General features: G+C 35.7%; 1 protein-coding gene across 1 annotated transcript in view; it reads left to right on the top strand.

Moving 5' to 3' along the window:
• PRKDC (protein kinase, DNA-activated, catalytic subunit) overlaps positions 1-22,400 on the top strand; it is a 78,543-nt gene that overhangs the window by 23,027 nt on the left and 33,116 nt on the right. Inside the window, exons 32-57 of the mRNA XM_035553164.2 lie at positions 704-930; positions 1,825-2,033; positions 2,164-2,296; positions 3,217-3,375; positions 3,601-3,804; positions 5,218-5,403; positions 6,313-6,417; positions 7,399-7,566; positions 7,817-7,944; positions 8,929-9,136; positions 10,509-10,687; positions 11,777-11,945; positions 12,478-12,543; positions 12,972-13,044; positions 13,268-13,416; positions 14,866-15,003; positions 15,229-15,348; positions 16,332-16,475; positions 16,697-16,848; positions 17,409-17,540; positions 17,977-18,088; positions 19,538-19,662; positions 19,756-19,905; positions 20,323-20,496; positions 21,362-21,460; positions 21,994-22,204. Coding sequence (XP_035409057.1) covers positions 704-930; positions 1,825-2,033; positions 2,164-2,296; positions 3,217-3,375; positions 3,601-3,804; positions 5,218-5,403; positions 6,313-6,417; positions 7,399-7,566; positions 7,817-7,944; positions 8,929-9,136; positions 10,509-10,687; positions 11,777-11,945; positions 12,478-12,543; positions 12,972-13,044; positions 13,268-13,416; positions 14,866-15,003; positions 15,229-15,348; positions 16,332-16,475; positions 16,697-16,848; positions 17,409-17,540; positions 17,977-18,088; positions 19,538-19,662; positions 19,756-19,905; positions 20,323-20,496; positions 21,362-21,460; positions 21,994-22,204 — 3,920 coding nt within the window. The remainder of the gene's footprint in view (positions 1-703; positions 931-1,824; positions 2,034-2,163; positions 2,297-3,216; positions 3,376-3,600; positions 3,805-5,217; positions 5,404-6,312; positions 6,418-7,398; positions 7,567-7,816; positions 7,945-8,928; positions 9,137-10,508; positions 10,688-11,776; positions 11,946-12,477; positions 12,544-12,971; positions 13,045-13,267; positions 13,417-14,865; positions 15,004-15,228; positions 15,349-16,331; positions 16,476-16,696; positions 16,849-17,408; positions 17,541-17,976; positions 18,089-19,537; positions 19,663-19,755; positions 19,906-20,322; positions 20,497-21,361; positions 21,461-21,993; positions 22,205-22,400) is intronic.

The raw sequence follows: 22,400 nt of genomic DNA, 5'->3' as shown, positions 1-22,400 counted from the left end.
CTTCCTTCTGCTGAGGAGTGCTTTAGATTTAAAAAAAAAAAAAAAAAAAAAAAAGTCCTTCCAGGGCTGTTTACCTGATCTTTATCGATGTCTGGAGGAAGCTATGAGAAAGTAATGAAGAAGTCTCCTTTTCACTTTAAGCACTCTATATGCTGTCTTTCTTCAGTCTCTGATGTTTCAATTTTAACAGCCTTGCATTTGAGTCTTGATCGTGTGTAAACATGGGGTCTCAACTTTCTTTTAATTATTCATGCAGGACTAAACAAAATGCACTTTATCACAAACAGTACAGTTGCATTGTTACTTTATGTATGAAGTTTTGTGCATGTAGTAGGTAGTCTGCCTGTCAGTGTCATCTCTGTCTTCATTTGAAGCAATGTTGTAAGATCTTTATTGGATGCAGGTAGCGTAGAGCCAAATTATTCATAACTATGGATTTAATGTTTTCATCCTTATTAATAAAAGTGCTTAAAATCATCATTGGTAATTACATGCTTATAATGATCAGCAATGAGAAAGCTATCCTTCACTGCCCATATTGTTAATATTTGGAACTGACATAGGACTATCAGAAAATACTGTTGTGAGATGTGGTAGTTTTCTGTTTGTCACCTCAACACAGCTGTTTTCTTCCAAACACAAAACAATGTATTTGAAAGTTGTGAGCTGCTGTCTTGTTTCAACTTATTATGATTCTTCTTAGGTGTAAATGAAAGATCCTCATTCTTGGAAGCTGTGCAGTTCTTCCTTGAAACTATTGCTTTGCATGATATCCATGCAACAGAGCAGTGCTTTGATAGCAGATCAAAATGCAACATGTTCAGTCCACAGGAGAGAGAAATGTATAATTACAGTAAGTGTACAATTATAGTCCGAATCATGAAGTTTGTCACCCTGATCCTGGAAACATGCCAGCAGGATTTCTGGAAGGTAGGCACTGAAATCCATAGTGAGTAAAAGATGCAAATTTTAGATTTAGTTAAAGATTCTGCTGTGGGTTGTTTGGTGGGTTTTTTTTGGTTGCTTTTTTTTTTTGTGAGGTTGTTTTGCTGGAGAACATCATTATTAGTGGTGCTTTAATTCAAATTGATGGCTAAGCATCATCAACTGTTACAATCTTTGCATGTAAGAAAAAAAAGAATTGTGCAGTTGAATTTTAGGGGTTAATATACTTTTAAATAGAGGAATTAATCTTTCCTAGTAAGGATATTGACAATGAGATTTGTCATTCTGCATGGGGTACTTGCACTCAGTATTTCTTGCAGGATGCCTGATTGCCTTAAATGTGTGAAGGTGATAGTTGCTTAAAAAGCAAAAACTTAGGTTGTGGCAGTTTCTTGAATTCAGAAAAAATGTTCAGGTTTCTCAAATCTTTACCTAGCCTTGATGTAATGCATACCATGATTAAAGATATACAATTGTAATACATGTGAATCTTTTATGAAATACATACTGCAGGTTTAGTTCTGAGACTCTCTTGTTTTAAGTAGATGTTTAATAGTGTGCACAGGGCTGTACAGTTCAAGTACAGATGTATAATTAAGACTGAAATAGGCCTATGTGGACATAAATGATCTGAAGTGCAATTTAATGAGATAGTTTACATCCTATATATGTATTTATAGGTATGCAATTTTTGTGTATTGGCACAAACCGTTGAAAGTCAGATGTTTCACAGGGAAAGATAATGCAATTTTGTAAGAACAGTTACTGTTCCATCTTTTGTTTCCTTTTAAATATAAGGGGTAATGATAAGTAATGAATAAAATATGGAAATCTAAAAGGATTTAGAAATAAAGATTTCTTCCAATGATTTTTTTCTAGCTACTTGAGAAGGAATTACTTAATGAAAGCCTTGTAGAGCTTCTGGTGATGACAGTGTGTGATCCATCACATATAGGCTTTAATACAGCTGATGTACAAGTCATGAAAAATCTTCCAGATATCTCAGTGAGACTCTTGAAAGCTTTGATGAAATCTCCCTATAAGGAATCTTTGAAACTGTGCTTAAAAAAAAGAATCACACCACAGAGGTAAGTAGGGACTTTCTAGTAAGTATGTTATGCAGAACAAATGAAATGAGAAGTAGAAAATAAATAATATGTGTGCTTGCAAATGGAGCCCCCCACCAACGTAATGTTTTTGCTTCTCTTTTCTCATTAGCCTCGAGGACCTTTGTTCTGTTGATCTGTTTAATGCAGATGCACGTTTTGATCAAGTTAGGTTTAGTGCTGTTCTTTCTGCCTGCAAGCAACTCCAGAAATCTGGCCTGCTTCATTCTGTTCTTTACGATCAGGTAATTGCTTCTCCAGAAATTAATGGTGAATATTTTTTCATAAGGAAAAAACCTTTACATGTGTAAAAGGCCAGTATGAAAACAGAGAACAGATCAGATGAAGTTATGTGAAATGAGATCAACAGTGAAAAGCTGATGTTGAACGGGGCCAGAAATAAATGTTTTATGCTTGTTCTACAAATCTGGGTAGCATAATATTGAGGTTTAAACAATCTTAATAATTACATCTGTTTTCCACCGATTTCTAGGGCCTGGAGATGACAAGAATCTACACCAAATTTTCCCTTTTACTGAGCTTCACAAGACAGAAAGCTCAAAAAATCAGAAATCAGTAATCGCTTAAATGAGGCATTTTTAAACCTTTTTAAAGAAAGGACGTTCAAAGTGATGAGGGGAAATTTAAAAAGGAATACATTTTAAAAATAAATATATATACACATGTATAGGGGTTACGTTACTCAAAAGAATTCTTTCTACTAAATTTCTGATTACAGGCAATCTCTGTTTTATTTTGGGTAATTAAAGGAAAACAGGTCATGGAACAGCCACAAGGATTGAAGGAATATGTCAACTGGTGGGCAAGGCTGCATTTAGCAAGTAGCAAAATACTTCATTTCTATGAGGTACTCACCGTCCATCCTCTGTCTAAACAAAAGCTAGAGCTGAGACTATAGGGCAGTGATATTCAAGGAACTGCATGGTTTACCTTTTACAGCCTACCCATTCTCATAGAGCCGTTCAGCTGTTCATTTTATTCCTGTAGTAGTTCTGTTATCTTAAAAAGAAATACAGGAGAGGATCAGAAAATGTTTCAAAAATAGTTTGTTCTGAACCTTGTGCACAACAGGGTTGGTCTGATTAAAAATCTTGCTATTCAATTATAAAGGTGTCACTTCATTGTCACTTCTTTGTTTCTATAGGATGAAAGACCTCATTCCTCCATTGGCTCTAAGCTCCTTTCAGTTGTTTATAAAGGCATTGCACCGGGGGGTCAAAGGATATCTCTTCCGTCATTAGACATCAGCAGTAAGCGATTAGCTGATAGACTTCTGCAGCTGTCCTTTGCTATTGATGACCAGGTAGGATGTGGTTCTCCAGTTTGAACACTTAATCCTCAGCTTTCTATTTTCAGGAACTATTCTGTAGGATAAACAGAACTTTTGAGTAAAAGAGGCTGATGTTTTATTCATACTCCTACTGTAAGCATTCTGTGGCTTAATTGAGGAACAAAGGGAAATTTTAGGTACCAAGCATTTTGGTTTAATGTGCTTGAGATAACTCTGTCTATACCTTAATTTTCACAGTGTGAGGAGCTAGTAAGTCTGCTGCTGAACACGGTGGTGTTATCTGTGCCATTATCAGGAGCATCACAGAGGAACCTGATCAATTTCTCTCATGGACAGTATTTCTACAGCCTGTTCTCAGATACCATTAATCAACAGCTGCTAAAACATCTGGATGTGATCATACTCCAGCTTATGGAATCATCAGCCACCAATCCCCAAATGGTATTAATGTCTTTTAAAAGGACAAAATCAAATGGAAACGTTAGAAGTAACACTTTTGTTACAGGTGGATGTAACTGTGTGCAGTGGGGCAAAAGTGTACCTAGTTGCAGTTGGAAAAAGTGACATTGATAGATAAGCTGTACATCATCTCATCAAACTGAGTGGAAAAGTGCTTACCCGCTTCCTATCCTGAAATCTATGAATTTCAGGATTTTTTTTGTGTAGTCCTCTGGATGAAGAACATCCTTCCAAAGCAAGTCTAATTGTTCCCATTTACTCATTTACCATGCTTTGACTTTTTTTTTATTTTTTTTTTCATTGTGTTGTGGTTCTAGAGCATGAGGACTGGATTCATTTTGAATAAAATTAAACTGGAAAATTAACTTGAAGTGATAGTGGACATTCAGTCCACAGGGCTGGAGTAGAGCTAGGTGAAAGTATTAAAAAGAGACAAGCATACAAACAAACACCCGTGACCCGAGATGAATACAGCATAGGTGTCAAGTACTCAGTCTCAGCACCATTTGTTTTGCTTAACAGATTTTCTCCTGAGGGTCCACACTCCTTAATATAGAGCTCTCCTTCAAGTCCATGTAGGAGGCATGTTGTAATTGGGAAGCCTTCTTTCAGTGGTACTGAGAAGCAGAAGGGTCAAAAAGAAAGATAAGTCTGCTTTCCCTTTTGTTTAAAAAGATGCTCAGAAAGGCAGGTCATTCCTTAATTATTTACTTATTTTTTTAAATTCAAGATGTTATGCTTAAAAGTGTTTCTTCCGAGCAGTGTTTTAGAACACGAGGGGCATATTTTATGATACCAGCAATCATTTAGTTTGATGTAGAGAGATGTATTATGGTAAGATAAAAACTTACTATGGTGATTTGTTAAGACATTTCTTCTTTAGTTTTACATGGTTGTTTTAAAGTATGGGAAGAAAAAAATAAGGTGTGTTTTTCTTTTTACTCTACGCATCCAAGTCCTGTGAAATCACGAGGCTGATTTAAAAACAAAAAATCCAGTTTATTAGGTGATTGCTAACTATCAGAGAGAACTCAGAATATAGTCTTAAAAGTCTGTGATTACTGGTTTTAGTCACATCTTTCTTAAACTGCGAAGAAAAGAGATTGAAACATAGTTCATACCTTGTTTGACATATTTTATTTCTCTCTTCAAAATTTATTCAAATAAGTTATGTACTCTCCCATTTCTGAATTCCATATCAATATTTTCAAATACTGGTATTTAGCGTTACTCTTGGTTATCATTTATTTCTCCATATTCACTCAAAAGGTATGGGAAGAAATTGCTGCCTTGTACTCAGAGTGAAACAGAAGTAAATTTGGTAGAAGTCTCTATTCGAAAAGTAGGTGTTGTTTAAAAAAAAAAATTTTTTTAATTTGTTGCTTTTCCTTTCAGGTTGGTAGCATTTTGAATGGCATGTTAGATCAGAGTTTCAGGGAGCGTACCATACGCAAGCAGCAAGGAGTGAAACTGGTCACAGCTGTACTAAGAAACTGGAAGAGACTTGACAGCTGGTGGGCCAAAGGTTCAGCTCCCGAGAGCAAAATGGCAGTCTTGACCCTGCTGGCAAAAGTTCTCCAGGTATGCATTATTTTATAACATCCAGGTACCTTTCCTAATTCTGTAGGAAGGTATCTTGTTTTAAGGGAATGGGGTTTGGGTTGTTTGTTTGTTTTTTATTTCAGACATTTTATATTGGGGGGGGGGGGGGGGGGAAGCTGGATGATATCAAAGTACATATTTGGACAGGCAGAAATTACTGAATTTTACTCCTCCTGTTTCCTGCCAGCTTTTTTTTTTTTTTTTTTTCCTCGAAAAAGCTTTATTCATGTTCTTGCTGCCTTTTTTTTCCTACTGAAGAATTGGTACGAGGAGTAAACTTTGAAAATGAGCAGCCTCTAATAACATTTCTTCTTTCGTGTTGGCATCCGCGAAGTCACAGTAGAGGAGTTCTACCCAAATCAGCAGACTGCAGAAAGATCTTTATTTTAAAGACCTTTAAATTCAGTTATATTAGGGTTTTGCTCTTTATTTTTCAGACAGAATTTATCTATTTATCCCAGGCTTTTTAGGAACTTGCAGAAGTAGCCATACACAAATACACACAAAGATGACTTATTGAGGACTTTAATACATGTAATTATTAGCAGCTTGAATTCTTTCAAAGATGTGTTTTAGACAACATCAGAGTCTTATTTCTGTATTATCTAACAGTGAAGTGACAAGTAGGAAATTTTGGTTTTGGGGGGCAGCTTAATATTTTTTGAACTGGAAAATGTGTAACATATAATCTTGTTTGTACTTCTGGAATTCTTACTGATAGGCCTTCTGAAGCCAAAATTGCTCTGTGTGTACTTCTGTTGATTCAGTGTACTTTTGGAAACAAATCTGCAGTATGTGGGGTGGGTTGTGTTGTTGTTGTTCATTAATATAAGGATTTCTTTGACTAGTTTAAAAATAAATCCTAATTTTTAACTTCTGTCATTCCAGATAGATTCTTCAGTTTCTTTCAATACCAATCATGAAGCATTTACAGCTGTTTTTGATACCTATACCAGCCTACTTACTGATCAGAATTTAGGCTTAAATCTTAAGGTAAATTGCTCACTTAGACGCTTCACTTCACTGCTCGTTACAGATCAGAATGTTAGTGGTTGGTGAAATCCCCTGTTATTGGAATTAAATTTTACCTTAGTTTGCACAGTAACATGGGCATCACTTCTGTTTTCTTTGATTCTTCCTTTCAAGTTCCTAAAAAATAAGTCCTAAAAAAAAGTAAGTTGTCATGTTTGCTGTTCAGAGACTGAAGACAACATCACAGATGATGTGTTTTTGTTTTAGGTGTTCTTTTTCTTGTTGCCCTGCTGAGAAGCATGTAATTTTTAGGAAAAATCTACCATTAGTTGCACGTAATTTCAAATAAACACTTTAAAGTTGTAGAAATGACAGTTAATCAGGCTTTTAGCAAGGACTGGCACTTCCTACATGTCAAATTACAGATGTCTGCAATGACTGTTAGATCCATGTCTGTAAGCATGCAATCAGTACTAGTGGATTAACTGCTATATATGACTTGATCAGGAGAGGGAGATAAAGTACTGCATACTGAAAGTGGAAGTTACAAAAGGTGCTGGAGCATAAGCTTTGGTCTTGAAGACTAAAGATTTTGTACTTATAAAATAGTTCTGTATGATTGCTGCCTTCAACTAGACAGTTGTGTACTTCACTGTGCATTCAAAAGAAATAAAGCTTGGGATCTTGCTTTAGCTGCCAGGTTGTGCATTAAAAGCAGTAACTTCTGTGGTAGTGGATGCTTGCTTAAAAGAACAATGAAGTTTTATTCATACCCGTGTCAGCCATGAGATTTTAATTAGCTTTCAACTCCCTCTCATTAGTGACCATTTTTTTCTGAATCAGCACCTTACAGAAGAGCAGCTACGTGATATGTCCTTATCAGTACACTCAACTGTTGAATCAGTAAGCATAGCCCCTGCTGATTATTTTGTGGTCCTCAGCTTCCTTCATAATTAGAGAAATAATTTTCTTTTAGTTTAAAACTGTGATTCTTTCCTTTAGGGCCAAGCAGTGATAATTCTTCCATTCTTCACTAATTTGACTGGAGAAAAACTTAATGACCTTAAGGATGCTCTTGATCAACTTGTAGCTTTCAATTTTCCCATGAGTTCGGATGAGTTTCCCAAAGGAACCTTGAAGCACAATAACTATGTAGACTGCACAAAGAAGGTTAGTAATTTTAACAAAATAATATGTAATTAGAAGTCTGATTGAACTGTGTCTGGAAACTATTTATGGAAAGGAAATCAGCTTTTCAGTTTCTGAGTTATGTTTTTATCCAGAAGTTTAACTTACAGATACACATTACATACATATATCTTCAGTATTTGCTTCTTAGTGGTATCGAAAAATTACACAAGGAGATGGAGTTAATTTGATCCGGTTTGGCTCCTTATTTTGTGTGTTACTTTCTTTTCAGTTTTTAGATGCATTAGAGTTGTCTCAGAGTCCAATGTTGTTGCAGCTGATGACAGAAATTCTCTGTAGGGACCAAAGACATTTCATGGAGGACCTATTTCAAGCCAGTTTCAAAAGAATTTCCAGAAGGTGAGTTTGGTCCATTGCATTTTGCCCTTGTTCACATGGAATTTTTACTGAAGCAAATGTGCTTCTTGTATTATGTTGTCCTTGTAAAAGTTAATGTAACATTTTATTTTAATTCAAATTTTACTTTTGTCTTTGTTATTCCGAAATATTTCTGAAGTGTTAATAAGTGGCACCAATTTCCAGGTGGCACTTGCAATACCTGGACAAATTCTGTAAAGTATTCTGTAAATTGGCTTGTTCTGGCTGAATCCAATTGAAGGTAGTAGTTGTGTGTGCTACCTATGTTTGCTATCACTGTATAACCATGGTGGTCAGTTAAATAAATAGCACTTAAATTAATGGTGAATTACTTTCAACAACCCCTTTGAAAATACACCACCATGTTCATTTAATTGGAGTATTTCCAGAATGCTGAATTGTTGACACAAACACGTTCTGTCTACAGAAGAGGTCTCCATCTGGAAACCAAACATTCAAATTCGTGATAGACTATTTAAGCAATAACTATTTTGGAGCACCTAGTTTCCTAGAAGAAGTTGTGTAACATGCTCAAATACCATTTTTGGATTTACAGCTTTTATAAAACTATTCAGATCAATAGTTTATGTAGTAGTGAAACACTTGATATACCACAGAAGGACTTGATAACTGTTAGGTCTCATTTTTTTTTGTGTTGTCCATTCGCCCCCACCCTTAACATGTACTAGAATGTGTTTTAGGTTGTCCAGTGAAAAAGGGACTGACAAAGCTAGTGGCTGCTTTTGCATTAAACAACAGAGATGTGCAAACAAGCTTGCTCCTTGTTGCACAGCTAGAAGATTTTGTTTGGAGAGTTCCACAGTAAGTGGCAATTCCGTCAGATCTTGTAGGATCATACCCAAGTGGGTATGCACGCAGGTGATTAAAAAAAAAAATGATAGGGAGTTTTAAAATGTAAATGGAGTCTGGTAGGAGTTTTCATCTTGAGATTTCTATCTCGTTTAGGAGCAGCACTGACAAACAAGTGGTACTGCTGGACACTGTTCACAAAATGTTCCAGCGTGAAGACCATCTTTCAAATACTACCCGTCAAGCTTTTGTAGATCGCTCTCTCCTCACTCTCTTGTCGCACTGCAGCTTGGATGCACTCAGAGAATTCTTTAGCAACACTATAGTGCAGGCTATGGATACTCTTAATTCCAGGTTTACAAAGGTATGGACTCTTTAATAAGTTAATAAATAAATACAAATTTGGGGAATGTCTTATAAGAGGTTGGTGTCATTGCATATATTTTGCTTAACTTTGAGTGAAACACTATAATTGAAACCACTTGCTTTCCATTTTTCCAGTTGTCTGTGTCTTGGAGCAGAAGTTTTTGCTGATTACATAGTTTGATTATTGGTTGGAAGCTTTTCTTTATTCCCCTACACTTATTGCTTTGAATTTAATGTATGTTCATGTATCTACTGTATATAAAAATTGAAGATGACACAGCATATATAAAAAAAAAGGGGGTCTGATATTTTGTCAAAACCCATTCTAACTTTGAATTATAAAAGGCATATGGAACTGTAGCCTATTGTTACATTGTAAAAGAGATGCGTAGTGAAAGCTGTTAAATTCGATGCCATACTTGTAGAGAAAGAAACACATCTATCTTTTGATCATTGCAAAGATGCTTCAGTGAGGTCAGCACAGACCTTCCTCTCTCCATGTGCAGCCTGTACTCCAAATTGATTACATGCAATGATTTTGTCAGTGGAGGTGTCTACTGTTGCTGTAGTTCTCCCCTCTGTTTTGCTAATGCATCTGTTTCAGGGCAGGAGCAAAAACAACATGCTAAACTTATCGGAATTTAATAGTAATCATTAAAAATAAAATACTAAAGACTTATGTGGGGTCACACACACAATTTCTTTTGCTGTAAATCTTAGCAACGAAGTGAGAAGCATAAAGAAACTCATGAATAATACCCAGTATGGTGACTATTATATTTTATGAAATGGTGGTGCTGGTAGTAGTCGCACAATGTCTTATTTTGGCTTTTGTCAGTTACAATTGTTTTTTATCTTTCATTATTAATGTTTATCTTTGTTTACTTCATTTCAAAAGTAATCCATCCTAGTTTTCATGGGGAAAGATGTTATGTGTTTTCAGCTCATGTTGGGCTAAGGAGCTTTATATATCTTCAGGTTGCGCAAATTGCTGTTCTCTCTCAGCAGACAGTTCAAACTGACATTCCTTTCATCACCAAGCGTGTTTGTCTCCTTGGATTGCTCTTACAGCTGTGTGTTTTGCTTAAGGTGTCTGAGTCCAATAAGTTATTTGGTATTCCGTATAAGTTATTCAAGCACCACTCTAATGATTTAGCCAAGCATAGTTAACAGCTTACCAGATAAGAAAATCAGCGTATGCTTTTAATAACTGTATTACGCGGGAAATTAGAACCTCAGTGCTCTTCTCTGTTGTAGAAGGTAGAAGTAAGCTGAAGGCTAACTAGAAGAAACTAGAATAACCATACAGCTACTTAGCAAGGGCAAAATCTGGGAAATCTGTTTCTGAGGCTTTGCTTATTTGTTTGCAGTCCAATGAATATATTTTTGATACACAAGTCACCAAGAAAATGGGATATTACAAGATGCTAGAAGTGATGTATGTACGTCTTTCAAAAGGAGATGTTTACTCCAAGGATTCTAAAATTAACCAAGCTTACCGTGGCTCTATAAGTGTAGAAGGAAATGAACTTACCAAGGCACTAATAAAGTAAGATTATTATTTCAATTTCCTTTTAATTTCTAATTAGGTTTTGGTAGATACTCTTCTTAAGTATGCCTTATAAAGCAGAAGATTTGATTTGCTCAAGGGTAAACATAATCTGTGATGTAGCTTTTGGTTTCCAATGGAATAGACAGTATTGAATTTGCATTGATAAAAGGATTGTAGTTTATGTTCAAGACCATGTCAGGATGACTCCTGCGTCCTCTTTTTGCCAGGTGTTTTCTCTTTGTTAAGCTTGTGTTTTTAGTTTTGCTTTTTGGTATGGTTATTTGCCTTTAAATTGTCTTCATAATTTCAATTTCATTATACTTGGAACCACAGCGTACACAAATGTGTCATAAGATAGGTATTTATGTGATCAGTGAGAAGATGGGATGGATTTTCATTTACACTTCACAATACAGCAGCACATCCAGCAGGTGTAGTTTGTTTTAATTGCTCTGCAGAGGGGAACAGAAGATTAATACTAAATGTATATGCTAATAAATACTATTTAGTTTGTTTAATATTCTGAAAATTATATAATATGCCTGAATGTTCTTTTTTTCTTTAGTTTTACAATGTTACATCCTATAGGGACTTCATATAATTTCTTGACTATGATTTGTATAAAATCTATAACAGGCTATGAGCAAAAGACCTATAAAATTACATTTAAACTGGTTTTCTCTGGGTAATCTGTAACATAGCTTAGCATGCCAGTCTACTGAGGTGTTGCTGGGAAAGGACCACAAGTCATATCTGTGCATGGGTTGAAGTGTATCTCCATCTTGTATGAAAACATCCTCTTGTAACCTTGACATAAGGATGGCTGTGTAAATACCAGAGAAAGTTGGCTTAGTCATTGCTGAGTGGTTCCATTTCAGAGCAGTATACCTGCTAGGAGCTTGAATAAAAGCCTGAAGTGATTTAATGCTGATACTGCTATAATAATACAGATCTTCTGAGATCCTTTTGATCTCAGAATCAATCAGTCAGACTGGGGGGTCTTTCCTGTCCTTATAAAAAAGAAGGGGAAAAACAAAAAGACCTCTGATCTTTACTTGCCTGTTCTTTGCGTGTTTTTATTTTCAGGTCCTGCTATGATGCATTTACGGAAAACATGGCAGGGGAGAGTCAGTTGCTGGAGAAGAGGAGACAGTATCATTGTGCAGCATATAATTGTGCTATTGCTGTTATTAGTTGTGTCTTCACGGAGAGTAAATTTTATCAAGGCTTTCTTTTTACAGAAAAAGCAGAAAAGGTGAGAAGCTATTGTTGCTGTTAGTGTTTCACAGCTCTGAAAGCCTTCTAAATGATTTTATTTGAAGGCAATAAATCAAAGAATCAAACCTGAATGACATGCAGTTGTATAATGAACTACCCTGTGAGGCAGTAGAAGGAGTGGTAGCTGACTTTCTTGCGTCCTTCGTGTCATTTGAATTGCTGATGAAGGCTTTAACATCTGCTTTGGAGTGGGTGATCAATAATATATTTACCATGTTTTCTCTTCACTCTCAATGGATTTTTTAATATACAGGAAAACACATGTGAAGTTCTTCAATGCTTGGAATATGCTTGAATAATAGAGACCCTTTTTGCAGAGTGCATTTTCTGTGCTTTGAATTTCTTAAGAAAATGTTGCTGTTTGACTATTTAAATGTTGATCCAAGAGAAAACTTGCCATATTTTCTATACTGTGCCTTGAACTGTTGTATTAGAAGAAAAAATTCTTCTCAGAGCAATTGAGTGCAGCATTATAATTTTGATATTTCCAAATATTCTTTGGTTTGCAGAACTTGCTGATTTTTGAGAACTTGATAGACTTGAAGCGTCAGTATACATTTCCTGTAGAAATTGAGGTGAGTGGAAGTTCTGGGTTCTAGTGTCTCCAAGTAAAAAGTGAGTATGTCTTTAATAGCATGGTTACTGTAGAAATAGTTGCTTGTCACATCCAAAGAAAGAGAATTCTGTAGTTAACAAAAAATGGAGTACTCCTCCAATATTTTAAAGTACATTTTTCTGAAGGAAATACAGATTTGACATTTAGAACATGCTTGTGGTACATATAAGTTTTAATACGCATTTTAGCACACCTACTACGGTATTGAATGGCAGTAGAAATAAGTGATTTAGCTTTTACTCTGTAGCATTAATAATCAGTACTTGTAACATGAAACTTCCATTTCTTTTTATATGGTTTTGATGATCTTTGCCAGTTTTGAGAAGTCATACAATTAAAAGTTTAAAAATAGTGATAATTTTGAAACTATTTCTTGCTGTTTCTCAGGTGCCTCTGGAAAGGAAGAAGCGATACGTTGCTATTAGGAAGGAAGCCAGGGAGGCTGGAAATGGAGATCTGGGTATGAAATCCATTTATGACTATGGAAAAAATTGCCATCTTACCTTTCATACACTGTTTATTGATGCCTTGTTAATTGGCTTTACAGTATCAAGAGCACATGAAAGCATTCACTTTACTTTGTCATACAAGCAATTTCCATCCACCCTCAAGTTTCAGTGGTCAATAAAGGCTTGTTTGTTTGTAATTACCTTGATTAATGGTCTCATCTTTTTTCTATTTAGATGAACCCAAGTATTTAGCTTCTGCATCATACATGATGGATAGCAGTTTGAGTGAGGAAATGAGTCAGTTTGATTTTTCTACTGGAGTCCAAGGTTTTTCTTACAGTTCCCAAGACGTAGCAGCTAGCAGTGCACGTTTCAGGAGGAAGGTAATTTATCGACTTACATGCTATGAAAGAAGTTTATATGCTTTTTAGCAATTCCATGTAGTTACTGGGGATGAAAAATAGAATTTTTTTGGTGTATCATGCTGAGAAATACAAAAGGTTCCCTGATGATAAAGCAGAGTACAATTGCTCTCTAAAGCAATCTGTATAATAGCTTGAAATCTAAAATTTAAAGAAAAGGTTTGCTTTGCCTGTCAGTAGTGATGCTCAAATATTTTAACAGGCTTAGAAATTAAAAAAAAAAAAAAAAAAAAAAAGTAAGGCTTATTTGTTGTTAGTCTTACATTTACTAGTAACAGTTGAAGAATAAATTCGGTATCAAATGACAAAGAAGAGTCAGTCACTTACAAAAAGTTTCACTGTGACAAACTTTAAAGATGCTGAAGTTAAAAGGGCTGATTGATTTCCTGTTCTACTTGAGGATGGGTTCCTCCAGAAAATGAGGGAGAGGGCTTGAGATGTGTTGCATTTTCTAATGCTGAGTGATGCAAGCAACCTGAGTTGTAAAAAGATGACTTTTGACTTCACGTGCACTCACTCAGTCCTGCAGTGGTTGTGTTCTCCTGTTAGGTACCCTGTTTCTTCGTTTCCTTCTTTTGTTCTTCAAAGATACTTAACCAAGCTAGCCAGTTCAAATGCATACTATATATAAATGATCAAGCACAATATTATTTTTGTATCTGTGTTGGGGTACCTTGTCTCTAACTGTTGCTCCTGGAAGATACTGATTGCTGCTCTTCCAAGTCTTGAAGTTTTGTTCCTTCTGCAGTCAAGAAGTGTCTCATCAGAAGTAATACAGATAGGTTAAAAGTTGCAATAAAACAGAAAGGAAGCTTGTAACAGTATGATAGATACTGAAGATGAAATCTGTTAAAATAACTGTTAACATTGGAAAAGATAAACTGTTTCCATGTTTTGGAGCAAGGAGGTGTTTTAGCTGCAGTGACATTAACCAGAAATGCACTTTGTCTGCTTTGTGTAATAATGTTGTTTCTCACTGTAACGTTTTCTTCTGTGGTTCTCTCTGTGCATTAAAAGAGCTGCTGTGGTTTCTAGTCAGTGTGAAACAACACATCCATAAAGATAAGACTTTCCACTTGCAGAAGGCATTAACACATTTTTTCAGCTATGAAACAAAATCATTTCCATGAGCTTCAGCTAGTTGTCTCCTTCCAGCAGTTGCTACACCTGTACTAGCAAGTAGTAAAGTCAGAAGAACATGAAGCTGCATTCTGTTGGCACAGAAAGTGAGTGCTGTGCACAACTGGTGAGGTGGCTGTTTGAACAACACATCTGATTTATTCCCTGCTGCGGATTCTGAGCATATAGTCAAATCTGTAAACACAGATAAAACCAGAATGACTCATGGTTTTATCATAATTTAAAAGAAAATACAGTCTTGTTATTAATCATAGTAACTTTTTTTTTCAGGATACCTCAGAATATATGGTTTTAAAGGATGAGATGGAACTGGAAATGGATGAACTCAACCAACACGAATGTATGGCATCTATGACCACCCTGATAAAACATATGCAGAGGAACCAGATCACACCTAAAGTGGAGGAGGCCAGTATTAGCCAAAAAGATGACATTGTTTCACTAACTGTAACACACACACACAAGGGGGAGTCATGATTGAAATACTTCATCTTGTAATTTTCATGGCTACATTATAATGAGACCTGTGTGGCTCGGGCTGATTTTTTTCCTCTTTTTTTGTTGTTGTTGGCTCAGTAAATCTGTTTAATTCCAGAATTGTATTGATTTTTGCTCCTCCCCTTTAAATTTCAGGGGACAGTTCCAGTAGACCTTCCTCTCTGGATGAAATTTCTGCATGGTAAATTAGGAAATCCATCAGTGCCACTAAATATTCGCCTCTTCATAGCAAAACTTATTGTTAATACTGAGGATGTGAGTAATTTTTTTGTCATTTTTTTTCTTTTACTATTATAGGTTTTATTAGAACATCAACTGTGTAGCTCTTGTGAGGCAAAATATTTCATCAACTGAGACTTTTGGGAGGTTCAAATATAGTAGTTTGTCGTGATAAAAGGGAACGCATTCATTGCCTCAGTTCCAGATAGTGACAGTATTTTGAGTGTAATAGAATTACTTTTTCTTCCGAAGTCTATTTCTAGAAGTAGAGCGTGTCCACAATATGTGTCTTCTGTAAATATAAGTAATTGATTTGATGCTGGGCAAGATGCTGGGCAAGAGGTATGGCTGATCATTTGCCATCTTTGCAAGAACAAAAAAAAAAAAATTTTTTTAATGGCCACAGATGAGTCTTCTGGAAACCCTTAGATCTAAATGATGATCTTGTTGCAGACAGATGTAAGATAACATTATGTGTCTTTGTCTGTGAAAAACTGTTTTCTAACTCCTTTTTCAGACAGTGATTTTAAAGTATAATTTTTGTTTGAAATATTCCAAATCCCAAATACAAAAAGGCTAAGTTTCATAATTAGTTCAGGAAGCTCTAACACCCACTTAATGCTGATTTCTTAGTAAAGCTGTGTGAATCGGAGATTTGGAAGGTTAGATGAATGACATTCTTTCAAATTCTGTAGGGGCAGATTTTTGCATGAAAAGCTCTTATAGAGATGTATTATGGGGGCCCTTCGGAAATACTTATAAGTTGATGTAAAGATTTGTATGAAGGATCCTAAGCGGAAGTGAAGAATATGGTTATGGATACCTTAAATTTTGAAGTTATTTTATTTTTTTTGTGGTTAGTGCTTCAGACAAGGTTAAACAAAGAGCTAAGAAGATCACATCAGTCTCACTCATAAGAATTATTGAATTGTTGAGCAATATTTAATAATTTATTGAATTCAGGATTTTGAATAGTTGGATAATCTGTGTTTGATCCCTGATTCTCCCATTTTCCATAGGTTTTCCGACCTTATGCAAAGCAGTGGCTTGGTCCATTACTGCAGCTTGTTGTTTCTGGGAATAATGGAGGTGAAGGGATTCATTACATGGTAGTGGAAATAGCAGTTACTGTTCTTTCCTGGACAAGTGTAACCACTCCCAAAGTAAGAAAATGTGAAATTAATTTTTATTATTCCAATGACTATTTGGTAAGGAACAAGTGAGACTAGTTCTTATGCACTTGTAATCATTTTCTACATCAGTCCACTGTTTCTTTTGGATATTAACTTCAAAAATAGCTTATTTACTTACTTACTCTCCAAAAGCAAAATGTTTATCTTTATGATGGAGTCACTATATTTATTTTTGTTCCCATTCATTATAGGGAAATATTAAGGATGAGATTTTAGCTAACAGATTGCTTGAATTCTTGATGAAGAATGCTTTTCACCCAAAAAGAGCTGTGTTCAGACACAATCTGGAAATAATAAAGACAGTTATAGAGTGTTGGAAAAACTGTCTCTCCATACCTTACAAGTAAGTAATTCAGAACTTTCTTTTGTCAATATTTCAAGACCCTAAATGAATATTATCAAAGTGGATGACAAGGTAAATTCAGCTGCTATAGTAAACTTTTTGTCCCTGGAATTGACAGTAAAACTTCAGAACTGAACTCTCCAAAGGTTGAAACTTAATTTGTAAAACAGAGAGAGAGAAAGACAAGGAACATGTAGAGAATTACAACAGCAACAACAGAAGCAAGAGTAATCTTTGCAGAGGGTTACTTTTTTGTTTGAAATATTATGTATTATCATGGAATATCAGTGCATTCTTAGCAAGAGTTTTGTGATGTGCTGTGCTTCTGAACAACCTCTTTTTAGAATTTTGATTTGTAAAGACTCCTTCATTGAAGCGAATTTTTTCTTAATGTTTTCTACTTTTGGTGGAATGTTCATGCATATATATGTCCACAAGCTTTCTACTGGTTTTGATGGGGTTGTATGTGTCTACATATACATGCACAAAGTGAACGATTTATGGTGTGTATATTTTGGGTTTATCATGTATATCATTACTTATATGTCTTTATCCAACAGTTTAATATTTGAAAAGTTTTCTAGTGGAGATCCTGATACAAAGGACAACTCAGTGGGAATTCAGTTGCTGGGAATTGTTCTTGCCAACAACTTAGCTCCCTTTGACCCGAAGTGTGAAATAGATCGTGTCAGGTGAGAAATCCAACTTTCTGGAGGATGAATTTCAATGAAACCTAAAAACAAGGAGAGCAACTCTATCTCGTCAGCGTAAAGTACCAGAGATGTATTTTTCATTCATTGGAAAGTTTTGTCCTATCATCTCTCTGCTACAGTCTGTCACCATGTAATGCTTTTTGCAAACTGCAGAGCTAATTTATTTTGGAAAATATTGAGGAGGATGTAGGCTTTCTTACAGTGGGCCCCTGGATTGCAGTTTCATGGGAGTTAACAGAGTTAGAAACTCCCAAAGCAGGGATTTGAGACACTGTAGGTGGGAATCTATATTTTGCTGTACTGAGCTCTTCTAAAAGCAATCACCGTGCCCCTAGGCAGCTCAGGTGAGTTCTTGTTTCAGTGTAAAAATGAATGCTGGAGTGGTGGCTTACAGCAGATCTACCTTTTGTGTTAGGTATTTTCAGGCTTTGACCAGTAACATGGGCTTATTAAGGTATAAAGAAGTTTATGCAGCTGCAGCAGAAGTGTTGGGACTTGCTCTTCAATACATTGCTGAGAGAGAAAATGTAAGTAACTGTTTTAGATGTGTGACCATTCCTGTCTTAATTCTGTGTATATCATTTGTGTGACTACTCAGTTCAGCTCAAGAAATGTTTTAAAACTCAACAGCCTTTGTCCAAAAGATTAAGTTAAAGGTTTAAACTACTAAAAAGAATAAGAAAGATTTAGAACAGACTTAAGTGCAGAGTTTCCGCCCCACTCCTTTGAAGCTAGCAGTAAATGGGCTTTGTTCAGCTTCTGCCAACCAGCAGCGCTGGCATGGTACCCTTTACAGTTTTGTGGGGTTTTATGGTGGTTGTTTTTTGGTTGTTGTTTGTTTTTATAAAAACAAAAAGGGGGGAAATTCAAAGTTGGGAGGCTTGGGGCTACCTTTTGAATATCTGTATCTGAGGGTGTTTAATAACTTGCTAGTACTGATGTAAAATTCAAAGATATTGTCTTCAATTTCGTAAGCACTTGTTGTGGCAGATGTGGATAATGAATCTACTTATTTTCTAAGCAGTGGATGTAGTGAATGCAAAACTGTTATTCACCAAATCTTACAGTGCTAGAACCAAGGGATAGTGTTTGTTCATAGAAATCAGTTTAAGGCAGATAGTAGAAGTATCTCTTTACAATTAGTTACCCCAGCAGGTTCTGGAGGTAAGTAGCATCAATAGGTTCGAAGAGAAATTAGGTAAATCTATGCACAAAAAAATTCCGTGAGCAGGTTCTGAAAACAATAGACAACAATGTCTAAGTTCCCTAATCTAATGATGGATGCATGTTTGGGTGTATAAGATAAAAAGGACAGAATGCAGCCAGGCTTCTGTGCTACCATTAAATATAATTCTGTATCTGCTACTACAAAAATACCAAGATATTGGCTAGGTCTACTATTAGTCTGATGTTGGGGGATATTCTTACATCTCTCCCCACTTAATGCACTTAATTGCATTCTGTTTTTTTAATTTTGTTTTTACAGTTTTTAGAACATATTTTTGTATATGGAATTCCTGCAGCCTTCTCCTCCTGAGTTTTCCAATTTCCATTAAAAGCAATATTTTGAATAAATTAGTAAAGAAATATTTTATCCTACACAAAGCTTATTCTTTGATGTTTAATGAAGATTGCTGATTCATTCACTAAATGTCTTCACTAAAAATGTCTTTTTTACATTCACTAGCTGGAAATCTGCCATGCAGAATAGTTACTATTTATGTAAGCATACTAAGCAACTTGTATTTCAAAATTAAGGCGTTGGTTCCAAGCCAATCAAAGGAAACTCAGAAACATTGTTAAACCAGGCAATCATGTTCAGCAGCCATGAAGCACGATAAATGTCAAGATGAGGCAGGCAAATTTTACCTATCAAAATGCATTACAAACAAACAGTACAGTAGCAATACTCTGTGTCATTAAGGCGATTATGAGTTTCGTGGCTACGCTTGTCATACTGTCTTTCTAATTCTCAGATACTTGAAGATCAAGTTTATGATTGTGTCATAAAACAATTAAAACATCATCAGAACACCCAACAGGACAAGTTTATAATATGCTTGAATAAAGTAGTCAAGAATTTTCCTCCTCTTGCTGACAGGTATGTCATGACATATGTGGTACATTCATCGTAGATCTAGAGAAATAATAGAAAATAACATGCTTTTCTTCATGGGCTTCTGGTCACATTAAGGTTTATGAATGCAGTGTTCTTTTTGATACCAAAACTCCATGGTGTGATGAAAACCTACTGCCTGGAAGTAATAATGTGCCGGGCGGAGGAAATACCTGATCTCTACGTGGAATTGAAGAGTAAAGACTTCATGCAGATCATGAATCACAGGTAAGTGGCCACATGGTCATAAACGTGGAGACATAGACTAAGCTTCTTGATGATGTGTTCTGTGGTGGCCACAAAAATTTTACGCTCCACTGCATGTTCCTTTTTTAGACGTTGCTCTCCTAATTTGAGCAAATGGAATCTGGGTGTTAGCTCACTATGAAAAAACAAACAAAAACCCCTGCAGAGTGTTAAGGTGAAATACCAGCTCCTATTCACTAGGATGTGAATTTCATCTTTAATATGTATTGATTTAGTTGTATTCTTACTTGTAGGTTGTACTGAAAAGTATTTGCCTAAAGACCTTTATGTGAAAGCTAATACTGTTGTTAAAAAGTAAGCTGATATTCTGGTTCTATGTGTAACAATGAAGAGGGAAAACAATGCAACTATTATTTCTTTTTTTTTCTTCATCTTTAGGGATGATGAGAGGCAAAGGGTTTGTTTGGATATAGTATACAAGATGCTGTCAAAGCTAAAACCACCAGAACTTAAAGAATTTCTTCCTGGAGTGACAGGGTTCATTTCTCACCCTTCTGTAATATGTCGACGGTCCATGTATGATATTCTGATGTGGATTTATGATAATTACAGGTGTGTATTCACTACAGATGTCTTTCAGCGAACAACCAGAGCGAAACTTCTCCTAACATTATTTTCTAACTTATGTCCATTGGTGTGGGATTTTCCCATTCTTGAACAAATAGGTCCTGTGGGTTGCCCTGGTAGCCTCAAGCCTTTGGTGACAATTTTATTTAAACTAAGGGACAAAGACTTGGACCTAACTTTAGCCCAGAACTAGGACACCGCATCACCACAGCATGATGCCATAAGAGGTCTTAGCTCTGATGCTTTCACTCTTTTTCCTGTTGCCAGAGTTTATAACTGTAGTAAGAGTTGTACACAATAGGACGAACATCTTTATACCATAAGATAGAGCAGATCCAGATCATGCCAAAGTGCCTTAATTTCTGTTTGACTTAGAGAACAGTCATATACTTTTGAAAGTAGTTTGCTGTTATATTACCTAATGTAGCGGGGTCCTGTTGTATGTTTTTGCCCAAGATAACTATTTACCATTTAAATGGATAATTATGGTGAAGAAAAAGTACAGGTGATTTCTAGTTCAGTGTCAGTTGGGAAAAGGCGTCACTGCCTTTTTGTCAGTATTAACCTCGCAAACTCAGCGTTATTTCTGCCAGGCCTTTATAGTAAAAACCTAGCAACTTATTTAGCTTTCTGATTTTTATTTTGAGTAGTGAGGAGGTGGTCTTTCTGGGGTCTTTATTCTCCACTTTGGAGAATAAAGACCCCATGTTATGAAAAATGCTTGTTGTCATGCCAAGTTGATATTTATTTTCTTTTGAGAAGGGTGGGTTCTTTCTTCTCTCCCACCATCCTTATCCTCTTATTTTTTAATAAGAGAAGTCATTAAGAGACATTTTTCTCCTATCCCCAGTGATCCAGAAAGCCAAGCAGATGGTGATTCTCAGGAAGTACTCAAACTGGCAAAAGAAATCCTGCTTCAAGGGCTGATTGATGAGAATGCCGAACTGCAGTAAGTAAACAGTGTCATGATTGCTGTCTGAAGTAACGAATCCTTAAATTGCTGTTTCTTTGGATCAAAGCTTATATTATAAACATAGAGGTTTTAAAAGTATTTTTAATATAGAAGAGTAACAGTTAGATAACATTATTTCCTTTTCTTTCAATAAGTTAATTTATAAAATTTCGTCCCATGCTGTCATACCAAATCCAAGTGTAACTGAGAGCTTTAAGCCACGGAGAAGTTGTTTCAGTATGTTAGACCTAATTTTGTGTTGATGTTCTGAAGTTTTTGAATAAGGCCCTCACTATACACAGACACAAGAAATAACGTGAACATCTCTTTCAGTGTAAACCTTTATAAGACCAGTTAAATGCTGTAGAAGAGCGTGGTAGATGAATGTGGAAATCTATGTAAAAGGTGCATCTATGCAAAAGTTTTAACTAAAGACATTGTTATATTATTTATTCTAAATTGACCTTTTTTAATAGTGTTGCATTTTGTTTGCTGATAGCAAAGAATAACTTCAATCCTTGTTGTTACAGATTAATTGTTAGGAATTTTTGGAGCGATGAGACAAGGCTACCTGCAAATATTCTTGATCGCATGCTGGCACTGTTAAGCTCTTTATATTCTACCAAGATTGAAACACAGTACTTGAGTCTAATCACAAATTTTCTGCTTGAAATGACCAGCAAGAGCCCAGATTATTCCAGAAAAATGTTTGAGCATCCACTATCTGAATGCAAATTTCAGGTGAATAATAATGTGTTATCCTGAGTGTAACCATGTGACAAATTCCAATCCTGATGGCAGTTACCACTTTGACAAGAAAGGTGTAGTGAAGGAGGTGATTGAAAATGTGTTTTGAAATCCGTAGCTAACATCTGCAACAGAGCTGGGGTATGCATGCAGTGTTATTTTATGGGGGGAATGATTTTGCTTTCTTCTC

The sequence above is a fragment of the Cygnus atratus genome, chromosome 2 (assembly GCF_013377495.2).
Source record: "Cygnus atratus isolate AKBS03 ecotype Queensland, Australia chromosome 2, CAtr_DNAZoo_HiC_assembly, whole genome shotgun sequence".
Taxonomy (NCBI): Eukaryota; Metazoa; Chordata; class Aves; order Anseriformes; family Anatidae; genus Cygnus; species Cygnus atratus.
Note: the sequence above shows the minus strand (reverse complement) of the source record. Positions and strands in the feature narration are given on the sequence as shown.